Below are 13,305 nucleotides of genomic sequence, written 5' to 3' on the forward strand. Positions count from 1 at the left end.
AAAACACACTACTCAGTGACTTAAGTGCTTTCATGTTTTAATGACACCATCAGAGGTGTGTCACTGTAGTTTGGTTCTAGTCTGGTAAATGATGATTTACCTGTCATCATTAAACATCTTCCTATTGTGGAAGCACCGCCAAATCTACATTTACATTCCCCCTTTGTTTTGCTTTTCAACAGTACATCCAATTGTAATGTACAGTGAATATCTGTTTACACTGTCCATGCCAATGTATGATTACTAACGTGCATTGTTTCTTGTAAATATCCTTTTCATGTTGCGTTTTTTTTTTGCATAATACAGCTTTTGCATCCAAATAAATTTCTGTGATTTGGATCAAGGCTTGAATTGCAGTGATGCATAAATACAGGTATTAGATTCAACACGGGGACATGGCTTTTGGCAGAAATTACTTATTTTTGTTATTTTCTCAGACGGTCTGTGTGTGAGCTGAGTGTACTGAGGGAACTGGGATGTGCAGGCTTTGGGAAAACTGTGTTACTACACTTCCACATGTAAAATCCTTTTGTTGAGGCTGAGTTGAGGGCACCAACACATAAAAGGTCATCTGCAGGACTTTAAATTACCACTAGAAGGAACCATGACATATTTTAACAGAATACTTTCATTACAGTATGTTGCATTTAGCCTTAAGGGCAGTCAGATAGAAATCTTTTTTACCACTGGGCAGTAAAAATGTTGGTGCTGTGGACACATACAGGTCTACTGGGTCTATGGGTATACAGTGTCTTACAGTGTGTATCAAATTTTGTTAATGGTTATGATGTATGAAATCATTTTCCAGTACTGGTGGTGGAAAGTAACATGGTGCAGTACTTTACAGTATGATGTTGACATCCTTTTGCACCTCGTCCTGCCTCCTCTACTTTACTACATTTCTTACTTGTTGCCTGTTTAACAATTCCACTACAGTTTTCTAACAGTTGCACTTACAAGTTGCTTTTCAGGTCAAAGGTACATTATTGCAAGTTCGATTGCCTGACAGCTTGGTGGAAGTAACAGGCTGGAGCAAAAATGTGTTGGATTTGCGACCTTCTTCATTCAGTGCCCCAAACAATGAGACTGACTACCAATCTACTGCCTGGCTTCAAAGTGGGTTTCTGTAATGCTATACATGTGTTTTTATTTGGTGGTTGACACATAATACAGGTCATTCAAAGCAGTAGATTGTCTGATCTTGAGCGGCCTCTGTTGGTGTTCAGTAAGAACTGCTTCTGCTGGATATTGACAAACTCATGCTCACCAAGGCCACTAACTTTCTTTTGACATATAGCTGCATGAAGCAACATGCACAGCAATGGCAACTGCAAAAACAATATTATTCAACATACAATTGTTTCTTAAACATAATATCTTATCCGATGCGCTGGAAAGATAAATGGCTTAAAGGGGAGTGAGCTCCTATTATTGTGGCCCTAACATACAACAATACGCTGCAAACATCACAGTCAACAACGGAAATGTTTACGGGGAGCAGGTACCTACATCTACATCTGTAGATCTACGTGTCCATCACTTTTTAATGCCCCTAGAAACATGAAAAGTGTCTGCGGTGTTTCCTGACACAGTTTTGCAATCTGTTACACCACATTTTTACTTGTAATAACACACTGGAAAACTTGAGTGATGGAGCACTGCCTCAACTAAGAATGCACCTAAGATGACAGCTTGTACCACACAGACGGGAAACATAAAGTTACATTTTGGTTTTAACATTATTTTCATGGCAATTAAATTCTCTTAACACACTTGTAAGAAAAAGTCATAGGGACACAGATGTATTTTCTCTAGACGTTTGCTGTACTATGATTAAATTGGATGAATGAGCTTGTCCTTTAGTTCAGGTTGTGGAAGTAACGAACAAGGGTAGTGTTTCTAGGGGCATTAAAAGGTGACGGACACGTACATCTACGTAAACATTTCCATTGTTGTCTGTGCTGTTTGTAGTGTTTTGTTATAAGTTGTATTGTGGCTATTTGCTTTGTTGTTTTCTGAACGCTGAAACTATATAAGTTAACCAAGTTGGTGAAGCTGTTTCCTTAATTTGGTTGTGTTTTGTCCATTTAAATGTGTTTTGTTATGTTACAGGACCACCGTACATTTCGCTTTCTACTCCATCACACTTATCTGAGGGTTTTACTTAGGATCCGTGTTTTGTTAGAAATTGAAATATTTGCATATCCCACATTTGAAGAGATTCTAAATGTATTTTGCTGTGGGTTCGTTGTTTTGGCTGGACAAAACAAACAATGTAAAGGAAATCAACTTGGACTCACTATTTCCTGATTTATTTATTTATTTATTTATTTACAAAGGAATGATAGTAAAATAATCTGTAAATGAACCCTTAATAAAGCAATCAAGTAATATAGTTTAACACTAAATGCTGGGTACATATCAATACATGAATTAATAACACGGTGATATAACAGAGTTAAAATACTTTACTAATAATGATACTTGAGAAGCCTACATTTTCTTGAACTTGCACTTACTTTTTTTTAAAAAATAAATAAAGTTAAATGCAGAACCTTCACTTCTACTGTTGGTATGTTTAATTATATAATATTATACCTACTCTCTGCAGCTACAGTAAACAAATTTCTGTGTCTACATCGTTGTTGATGAAGATTATCTGTACTCTGGCAGCTAATCCTAAAGATGACAACCGTCTGCCTGAATAATTTGGAGAGATCACTTGAGCTTGAGCCCCCTCGGATCTCGCTCTGCACCTGCTTGGACCAGCTGTGACGGGCGGAGAGGCGGTGTCGCACGGAGCGGAGCAGGCAGGTGCTGCACCCGGGAGGAGCGTCACCGTCACCGCCGCCGCCGGACGAACACAGCTCCTTGTTGTCATGGAGGAGCAAAGATGGCGGTCCTGGCCTATAGCCTGGGCAAACGCGAAATAAATCAACATTTCACCATTAGGAATGCCAAATTAATATCGCTAGCGCTCGTTACTTTACTCCTTGTGTTCCACACAGCGTCGCGGTATTATGGAGGTAGGTGGTGTCCCGTTTTTTTTTTATAAAAACTCTCGGTGCAGCCGGTGAACACTTGACATAAGCTAATGCTAACGCTGGCTAGTTAGCCGTTTGCGTCAGTGAGCAGCTACTTGCCTTTGCGCCTCGGTACGGTGTTGTTATCCAGTGCTGCCTTTAAAAGGTGCGGCGTGCAGGCTGCACGCCTCAAATATAGCAAGTAGATAATAAATTAGGCTAAATTAACTAACTGAGGCATCATTAATTTACGCGAACGTTTAAGCTTTTTGACCCGCTGGCTATCTGAATAAAGCTAACACTGCATTTAGCTGTGTTTACATGCTCCTGTCAGCACACGCTGATTAGTGGTGTGCCGTGTTTATGTTATTACAAATTGACAGCATGTGTTGTTTTTAAGTATTTGGGAATTAACGTTAAGTTAGTGCCATGTCAATTGCCAACACTAGCCACTGAGTTACTAACACTTTTCAGAAAGCTTGTCAGACAAATGTGGTGCAGTAGCAACTCTAAAAGTCTTTAACTTATTTCAGTGATACTAAACTGTGTGTTACTGTAGCATGATGTTTTCTGTCTCAGGTGTTTAACAGTTTGCATTAGCTTGCTGGGCAAAGGTCAGTCGGCGAATTTAGATCCGATTTGACCTGGGCTCTGATTTTTAGGTGGAAAGGTCTGCACACGTCTGGACAATGACAGTGACATCGATGTTACAAAGCCCAGAGTTTGACCAAAATGAAAATGTTAGCACGGCATGCAGCCACCTCCCAATTTGGTTGCACAGAGTGAACTTTGTTTATGAAAACCTCCGTGTGCACACTGAGAGCAGCTGCTTTGGCTGGCGATGACACTAAATGCCCACGTCTCTCGCCAGCCTTCCGACCCTTCATGTTCGCCTGTTTCTATGAATGGATTCAGTTGCAGATGGCTCTATTCATTTTCCACACAAATGAATAGCTGGAAAGATTTATGGTTGAGCTGAATTGCTGATGGCTTCATTTTGTACTATGGCCCCCAGCAGAGCCATGCATTGTATGCTAGTCTTTTGACAGTACTAAATGAAAAAGCCAGGGTACTATTGAAAGCAGCAGGTTTCAGTCATAGTCACAGAGGAACTGTAAGTGAAAGCAAGAGCAGTGTTTTGTTTGGTGTTACTGGAAGCTTCTCTATCTGTCTTGCCATTAGGAGGAGACTCATGTGAATGGCTGCTATCCAGAGGACGTTACATGGGGGAGAACGTGTGGCAACCGTATGGTTGCATGATGCATAAATACAAAAGCATGTAAGTCACACTAACTTAGTAACTGCAAAGTTACTATCCATACAGTACATATAAAGATCCAGGTGTGTAGCAGTGATGTTTGACATGTCTATGTGTCTGTGAGTGCATTTATCTAGAAGGCATGAGCCAAGTTATCAGTTGAGAACACGACTGTGGACAGATTTTATGTAATAACATCACCTTTTATTTAAGTTACACAATACATTGAACCATAGCAGTAGCACAGCTGCCATGTGGAGTTCAAAGGATGCATGATTTTCGGATTTCTTATCGTCAATTTTGTCTTGCAGTGAAGCCAAAACCTGCCTTGCTGAAAAGCGAGTGGCCTTTGTTGGTGATTCACGAATCAGGCAGCTATTTTATTCCTTCATCAAAATAATTGACCCTGAGCAAAGAGAAAATGGAAACAAGGTAATTATAGTAAACATCTCCATGTGACATTAAGGGTTTCAGCTTATTCAGCGTAGGTAGTGTAGCTACGTTTTTGACTGCCTAAGTTCAGACATTGCTCCATTTATTCTCCATTTATGTGTTCTTCACAGTCAATAAGCTGTATAGCCAACAACATGTTTGGAAGTGCCAACAGGAAAGTAGCGCTGTCTGCATTTATCATAACAGCTTTTAGGCAGGGCTGCTTTTCTCTTCCTCTAGGATTTTCTTTTGTGCTTGTACACTTCCTTTGTTGATTATGATCAATTGTGAATTGTACCACAACCATTACCAGACAAACAGAGCTTCAAGCAGAGCAGACAACCAGTAAAATATAGGCCTGACCAATTAACTACTCCCATTTACATACACTCCCCTCCAAAAGTATTGGAACAGTGAGAGCACTTACTTTATTATTGCTGTAGACTAAAAACATTTGGGTTTGACCTAAAAAGATTATGAGATAAAAGATCAACATTTCAGCTTTTATTTCCAGGCGTATACGTCGGGATCTTATATACAACAGAAAAATATAGCACTTTATGATTTGCATGCAATAACTGCATTAAGCCTGTGACTTATTGACACCACGAAACCTTTGCATTCTTTTTTTCTGAAGCTTTTCCAGGCTTTCACTGCAGCCTTTTCTATGTTCCCTTTGGCAAATTCCAGCCTGGCCTTCTTGGCCTTCTTGGTAATGAGTGGTTTGCATCTTCTGGTGTAGCCTCTGTACTTTAGTTCATGAAGTCTTCTGCAAACAGCACATTGTGATACCTTCACTCCTGACCTCTGGAGGTTGTTGCTGATGTCACTAACAGTTGTTTTAGGGTCTTTCTTTACAGCTCTCACAATGTTTCTGTCATCAACTGCTGTTGTCTTCTTTAGTCTACCAGATCAACGTCTGTCACTTAGTACACCAGTAGTTTCTTTCTTCTTCAGGACATTCCAAATGGTTGTAGTGGCTATGGCCACTGTTTGTGCAGTGACTCTTATTGATTTTCCAACTTTCCATCTGTTTTTTACCCATAGACAGCTCTCTGGTTTTCATGTTGGTTACACCTCTTAACCATAAATGCAGTCTAAACAGGCAGAAACCCAAATCTGAAGTGCAAACATTCAGTGGTGTATTGCTTAAGTGTATAATAAGACACACCTGGACAATAAAACACACCTTTAAGTTACAAGTTCCAATGCATTTGCTCACATGAAAAATGGGTGGGCTCATTAAAAAGGTGCTATCTTCTAATTTGTGTATGGACTACAGCAAAAATAAAGGAACTAGCATCAGGGGAGGGGAGTGTAGCTAAAAATAAAAACATTCCACTATTTGTGATCAGTTTATTGCCTATTATTCTTATTGTTATTTTTTATTGACCTCTGACTTAATTTGACAACTATTGGTCTTTTTTCACTAAATGGATAGTTTTGATTTAATTCAATGAGGCTTAAGGAAATGTGCTCCAACAATTCAATAAATACAGTAAATGTAATATACTGACACAAAACATGCTCTGCAGTTAGGTAGCAGTTGTAACTGTTGTGGTCTGACGCTAGGAAAAAGAGGAACATTATTTGCCTAACAGACTTTCTCTCTGTCTGTCCTCATGTACTGTTTGAAGCACGAGGACATTTTATTTCAAGAAGACAGTTCTTCTCTTAAAGTGGTGAGCTATTCTTAGATGTGTTTTTATCTCATGTTCTCAGTCTGTAAAAGCAGAATTGGATAAAAGCTAAAAACAACTAGGTGCTCTTTGTGCATAGGACTTTCTGTGGTATCCAGAGGCAAATAATTCAATGAAGGAACGCTTGAGATCATGGACACATGTGAGTATGCGTCAGATGTTAAGTTGAGGAGATTTCACAAGCTTGACTTTGTCACTGTGCTTTGGATGTAAATTTTGTGAACTTGTCTAATTGCAATTACTCTCATGTTGCAGGAAACTTCAAAGCCGGATGTTTTCATCCTTGGAGCTGCCACAGTAAGCTGCATGTGTTTGCATATTTCATGGTACACAAAAACAAGCTTTCTGTTAAGTTGTGTCAATCTAAATTTAATCTGTTTATGTATTTCCCACAGTGGTCCATCAAGTTGCATAGCGGCAGCAGTGAGACCCTGCAGCAGTACAAAGTCAACCTAACTGCCATTGCGGCTCATTTAGAGAAGCTGGCTGACCATGGAGAGGTCTACTGGGTGCTGCAAGGTAAACTCCAAACTTTTAGGACTGGTCATCTTAAAGGAGTTGTTTCAGAACTGCTGCCTTTTCCATTTACTACAGTGATACATCTCTCATATCACTAGATGGTTTAAAGTTGAGATTCCAAAGTGTGTACTTCATAACAGTGTCCGTTTTGGTTAGTTATAATTAATAAATTACATGCATGTTATTCAGCAAACAGTCTAAGAATAATAAAAATGTAGATGGCTGGTTCTTTCTGGGTATTGGGTGCTACAGTATTATCAGCAACTTAAAATTTCACACATAGGATCTTTGACAAATAGTTGACATGATTGATAATTTCACACATTATTGCAGAATTTTGTGAAAATCAGTTTGTCATACAAGTGCAGTACCTTTTAAGAGATTCCTTGTTTGTAATGTATATAACACTTTCACACCTCCACCCTGTAGAGCCAGTAAATGAGGAGGTGTTGAGCGACAACAGGAAGATGATCACCAATCAACAGCTAGAGCTGTACAATGAAGCCGCGGAAGACGTGCTCAACAGCAGCAAGCGTAACAGCAGGTCCCGGGTCAAGCTGTTAGCTGCTTCCCGTCAGGCTGCACTGGAAACTATCACCCAGTCAGACGATGGCTTGCACCTTCCTGAGAGCACCAGGAATGTGGTGGGCAGCATTTCTTCAGCTATTAGCTGAAAACTTCAGTTATTATGGCAGAACAGTTTTTTTTTATTTGTACTTTCTCTTTCTCTTTTACTCACATCCATTTAACATCCTATATAATTCATTTGTCAGGGAGCAATGGTGCTCATGAATTCTGTGTGCAACAACGTCCTGAGGCCCATTGATGGCTCCTGCTGCCAAACATTACCACCCCCCAACTTCCTCCAGAAACTGTCGGCCTGTTTCTTCCTGGGCACAGCTCTGGTCTTCCTGGTCCTCCACGTCCTTGGCAACAACCGCCACCGCCGACCTGTGCCCCCTGATGTGGAGAGCCTAGAAGAGAAGAAGCCAGCAACTGCAGCTGTACCCCTGGGTCCAAAGGCACCGTTCCAGGCTCTTTGCAGGATGGGCATCATCATGGGCTATTTTTACCTCTGTGACAGAGCAGATGTGTTCATGAAGGAGCAGAAGTTCTACACACACTCCACATTCTTTATCCCTCTCATCTATATATTTGTGCTGGGAATCTTTTACAATGAGAACAGCAAGGAGGTAAGACAGCAAGTGATTTCCAGTGCAGTATTTCTTTTCTTTTAAAATGTGGTATTTTGTGAGTCTCAGTCTTCTTGTATTAATAAACATTTACTGACCACTTTATTATGTACACATGTACAATTGAATCCAATCTAATTCAGCAGTTCTTAGTTTTACTTTAAGTTATACTTCGTCTGTTTTTGTTGAAACCTTCTGAAAGGTGATAATTCTACTACATGTTTATAATTGAGTTCAGCGAGGATGGTGGAGTTGTACTGCTAAGTGTATTATATTAAGAGGTGCCTTTTACTAATGTTTAGGCCACTCTATTTATATAAATGAGGGGGCCAAAATATTAGAACATATCTTAAATGCACCTTTTCAGAAGGAAAAAAAATAGGGTGTCTCCAGTCCTAAAACAAGCTCAGTAAAGTACATAATTTGGTTTAAATCTCACTGGTCTGTTTTGACACTTTAGGAATCAGTACACATGGTAAGTACCCCAATGCATGTTTAAAAACTAGTCAAAAGTCATATTTCACAATACGACTCCACCACCCACTATGACCTCCTCAATAATAATAAACATATAGCATTATCAACTTTCTGACAGTTTCAACATAAACTGAGAATTTAAAACCTAGGTGAATCTAATAAAATAGCCAGCAAGTGTAGTTTGAAGTTGAAGTAACGAGTGTAGGAATATAGTATTATAATTATGTTGTTATTAGCCTGTAATGTTCTGAAAATTTGAATCATAGCATTTTCACCACCTAAAGTAACATCATCAGTTGACATATTGCTACTACATGTAGATAGCAAGTGTGGAAGTGTGGGGGTAGAGGTATTCAGATACTGTAGTTGCACCTGACCACTAAATGCACTCTTCACCTTTAACTACATACAAAAACACAAGAAGCCACTAGCAAGTTTTTAAAGAACGAGAAAATGTAGTATTAAGTCATTTTTTCCAAAACTCTATGTAATGATTAACCTAATAAATTTTGAGAATTGATTGGTTCACTATTTTACATCTGCACAGAGTAAATTACTCAATCGAGAGCAAACGGATGAGTGGAAGGGCTGGATGCAGCTAGTCATCCTCATCTATCACATATCCGGCGCCAGTGCTGTGAGTCTTAAATATAATTTCTTCACATACATTTAGGAGTAACCTGCTTTGAAGCAGTGTTTACTGATAATTGATTAAGACGTATAAATAATTTCTTTGTCTTTCAGTTTATTCCCGTGTACATGCATGTTCGGGTGTTAGTGGCAGCATACCTTTTTCAAACTGGATATGGACACTTTTCGTTTTTCTGGCTCAAAGGAGATTTTGGTCTATATAGAGTGTGCCAGGTGAGTGTACAGTCAGGTAAACTTTAACTTCTGTATTGCATTGAGTCGTTATCATAGATACATATATTATATAAATAAGATGAATTACTGTGCAGTGTGCCTGCAGTTATTACTCTTTGTATGTTAGCATGAAATGCCATCATATTAATAATAATAAATGACGTACTGGCATTTTGGTTTACTGGGTGTGTTTTCATTCCAGGTGCTTTTCCGTCTGAACTTCTTAGTCTTGGTGCTGTGTGTGGTAATGGACAGGCCGTACCAGTTCTATTACTTTGTCCCTTTGGTCACTTTCTGGTTTGTCATCATCTATGCTACAATGGCCATGTGGCCCCAGATCCTTCAGAAGAAGGCCAACAGTAAGTGTAATTAAAAGTAGATCAATAGTCAATTCTGGACCATATAAATTAATATAAAATTAATTGTGATACTGCGTATGTCATAAACATCAGGTGTAAAACAGTTTCCCTAATGTCTTGTCTAATGTCTGTCTTGTTTTCTGAACAGGTAGTGGCATGTGGCATTTTGTGTTCCTTGTGAAGTTACTCTGCCTCCTCATTTTCATCTGCTTCTTTGCCTTTTCACAGGTTAAGTGAAATAAAAAGAATAATCTTTCTTTATTGAATGTAACCTCACTTAAGTTCTGAGTTTGAGCTTGTATCATATTCATGTTTCTGTGTTAATCCTCCAGGGTTTTTTTGAGAGTATCTTCTCCGTGTGGCCCATCTCCACCCTTTTTGAGCTGAATGGAAGCATCCATGAGTGGTGGTTCAGATGGAAGCTGGACCGATTTGTAAGTCAAATGTGTTCCGCTCCACATACACCCGTGTTTAGTAGTCAGCCTTGGCATTAAAATATTCTCCATTATCAGGCGCTTTTTTTTTTTTCATCCTTGCAGGGGACCAACATTTAAAACTTTTAATTCTGGTCTTCTTTTGCAGGCTGTGATACATGGCATGTTGTTTGCCTTTATCTATCTGGTGCTTCAGAAGCGCCAGGTGCTCTCTGAGGGCAAAGGAGAAGCTCTCTTCTCTGCCAAGATTTCCAACCTACTCCTCTTCCTCTCGGTCGTCTTTTTCATCGTAAGACGTTTTTTACTTGAGTTTCTCTCACAATTTTTGCTCACAATAATAATAAGATTGAGAGTTCACCTTTTATGTTAGATTACAGTCATCTATATTTTTTGCAATATCACATTAATCATTGAATGAATACAATTCCCACTTGCAATAGCAGTTTAGGAGAGATGAGTTACACAGGGAGTGGCACTTACATAATACCACACCTGGTAGCAGCCACAAGCCTTCTGCTCTTTATGCTCTCTGTTTGTTTTGGGGAAGGTGTGCAGAACGTAACATGAGCTCTGTATCGTGATCATCCTGCGTGATAACACGTACCAGATGGTTTATACGTGTCACTGACACAGCTGTCTGCTGTTTGTTGACTCTGCCAAAGCAGGTGGAAATTATAGTAACTGCTTTGGCCAAAACAATCAAATCAAACTAAATTAACCACCTCCACATCTTGGCATCTGAACAGTTAGAGCCTGATTTACTGAAAGTGTGTGTGTATGTGCAGACTTGATAAAACCCACACAAAAATGGCACACACTATTTAATTAGCCTGACAGTGATTGCAGTGGCTGTGATTGTGTATGTATTTTTTTATTCTCCAACTTAAGAGAATGTGAGTGTGGAAATGGCATCACTGGCATTAAAGAAAGGAGCACACATGTATAGTCTCCAAACTCTCAGACAGACAAAGCCTGCAAACGCCTAATGACTATTATGATTTTCAAGTTCACGCTCACACCTTTGTTTACTATTGCACATCTTAGTAAATCACGTCCTGAAAGTTATTACCCAACTTCTCCCTTTTCTCATCCTTCTAGACCTACTCAATATGGGCCAGCAGCTGCAAAACCAAAACAGAGTGCAATGAGATGCATCCCTACATCTCTGTGGTGCAGGTACAATATTTATCTATTTTTCCTCTTGTTCTCTCATGTCCTTATGTTCTCTCTGCATGTTTAATGTTATCAGACCAAGTGGCGCTTTACAGAAATGTCTTCTGGGATTCATTATGGGATAACTGTTTGGCCTCTTACTCTGGTCTTTGTTAATATTAACGTTTTTTTATATTTGTAATTAATTTAGATTTTCTTTGAGATGGTATGTGATTGGTTGATATGAGGGTAGTAACAAGGGATGTTGACATGTTTTAACACTGACATTCCTTCTGGGAATAGATAGTCACCGACAATTTAGCCCAACCTTCTTCACAAAACCAAATGACTTTATCACACTTATCGCACTTATCTAAGTGTTTATGCCCACAGCCTGATAATAATCATATTATATGCCTCATGTGTCTTGATGCTTTGATTCTTAGACATGTCTTTGTTCTCTCTTGTCTGCAGATTTTGGCCTTCATTCTTATCAGGAACATTCCTGGATACGCCCGCTCTTTATATAGTTCATTCTTTGCATGGTTTGGAAAGATCTCCTTGGAGGTAAAATGGAGAGTTACAATATTTACTGTATAAAGCCCTTTATAAATTGATCAGTGTTTTGCAAGAGCTACAATAAAACAATAAGACAAATAAGTAATTGGTAAAACCCTAAGATGTAGTAACATCAATAAAGTGTACCAGTAATAAAATAGAATGATTTTCTTTTTATTTGTGTTTTACAAATACACAAGAACCAAAATAGAAAACACACCAAGGCTATATGTCAGAGGCTATAATAGATAAAATATTTGTAATATACTTTATCGTTCATGACTTCATTGCATTCTGTCAATACTTGTATTTTCATTATTCAAGTTTCTATTCCTTTCATTCTGGTAAGTGCAGGTCATTTCTTAAGAAGAAGCATCTGATTTCAAATAATGAGCCACTAATAAACCTTTCCGGCTCTGTATGTGATGTTCTTGAGCTTCCTAAGTCAAACAGGTTTACATGGAATTAGCACAATTTACAATATGTTAACTAAATTATTTACAAGTAAAATGTCTTATTTGTCTCCCCCAGCTGTTCATATGTCAGTACCACATCTGGTTGGCAGCAGACACCAAGGGAATTTTGGTCCTAATTCCAGGCAACCCTTCACTCAACATAATGGTCAGCACCTTTATTTTTGTTTGTGTGGCTCATGAAATTTCCCTCATCACCAATGACCTGGCACAGGTGATCATCCCCAAAGACAGTGCAGCCCTGTTGAAGAGACTGGGGGCCATGGGACTCATCAGTCTGGTTGTGCTGCTGCTCACCAAGGACAGCCAGCCTACACCCGGCACCTGATGGACAGCTCTTGAGGGAGGCACAGCAGACTCACCAAGCGCCTCCTGACATTGAGGTACAGATCTAAGGCAGTAGCAGGCCCAGTGTTTGAGGCTACTGGTGGCAACAGGAGATGATCACAGTGGTGTTAAGGGACAACAATGAACCAATGGGAGTCAAGTGTCTCACTTCTGCCATGTTTGGGCAGAGTCTGTACTTTTTGAGTGCTATGAAAGTCGCACACTGAAGACAAGAAAAATGCCCAAAAAAGGGCAGTTGTTCATTTCTGGGCAAAGTTCAAGTTACTAATGATTTCACGATTCAAAACAAAACAAACCAAGAAGGAAAAACAAAAAGAGGTCCTCTCATTTCAAGATCTTTTGCTTGCTGGGTGAATTTCTGCAGCTTCGCTTCAACCTATCCAAGCATACTAATAAGAAGTTAATTTTGTAACATACAGTACAGTACAGTACCTTCTGTCATGGCTTCACTCTGGGAGGGATAACTAGGCACACAGTCCGTCCACATGGCAGTAGCAGCTGAAGGTTTTTTCACT

General features: G+C 39.3%; 1 protein-coding gene across 1 annotated transcript; it reads left to right on the top strand.

Annotated features, from left to right (window-relative positions):
• The first annotated feature begins 2,653 nt into the window (after window positions 1-2,653).
• Window positions 2,654-13,178, top strand: casd1 (CAS1 domain containing 1). The gene is made up of 18 exons (XM_026347669.1): window positions 2,654-3,026; window positions 4,206-4,302; window positions 4,593-4,713; window positions 6,351-6,395; window positions 6,493-6,555; window positions 6,669-6,710; window positions 6,809-6,932; window positions 7,362-7,576; window positions 7,706-8,125; window positions 9,150-9,239; window positions 9,347-9,466; window positions 9,669-9,825; window positions 9,974-10,053; window positions 10,158-10,259; window positions 10,408-10,548; window positions 11,358-11,435; window positions 11,886-11,978; window positions 12,501-13,178. The coding sequence occupies exons 1-18, from the start codon at window positions 2,894-2,896 to the stop codon at window positions 12,768-12,770; spliced, it is 2,391 nt and encodes a 796-aa protein (XP_026203454.1). The 5' UTR covers window positions 2,654-2,893; the 3' UTR covers window positions 12,771-13,178.
• The last annotated feature ends 127 nt before the right edge of the window (window positions 13,179-13,305 follow it).

Source organism: Anabas testudineus, chromosome 11 (assembly GCF_900324465.2).
Source record: "Anabas testudineus chromosome 11, fAnaTes1.2, whole genome shotgun sequence".
In the NCBI taxonomy this organism is placed as follows: Eukaryota; Metazoa; Chordata; class Actinopteri; order Anabantiformes; family Anabantidae; genus Anabas; species Anabas testudineus.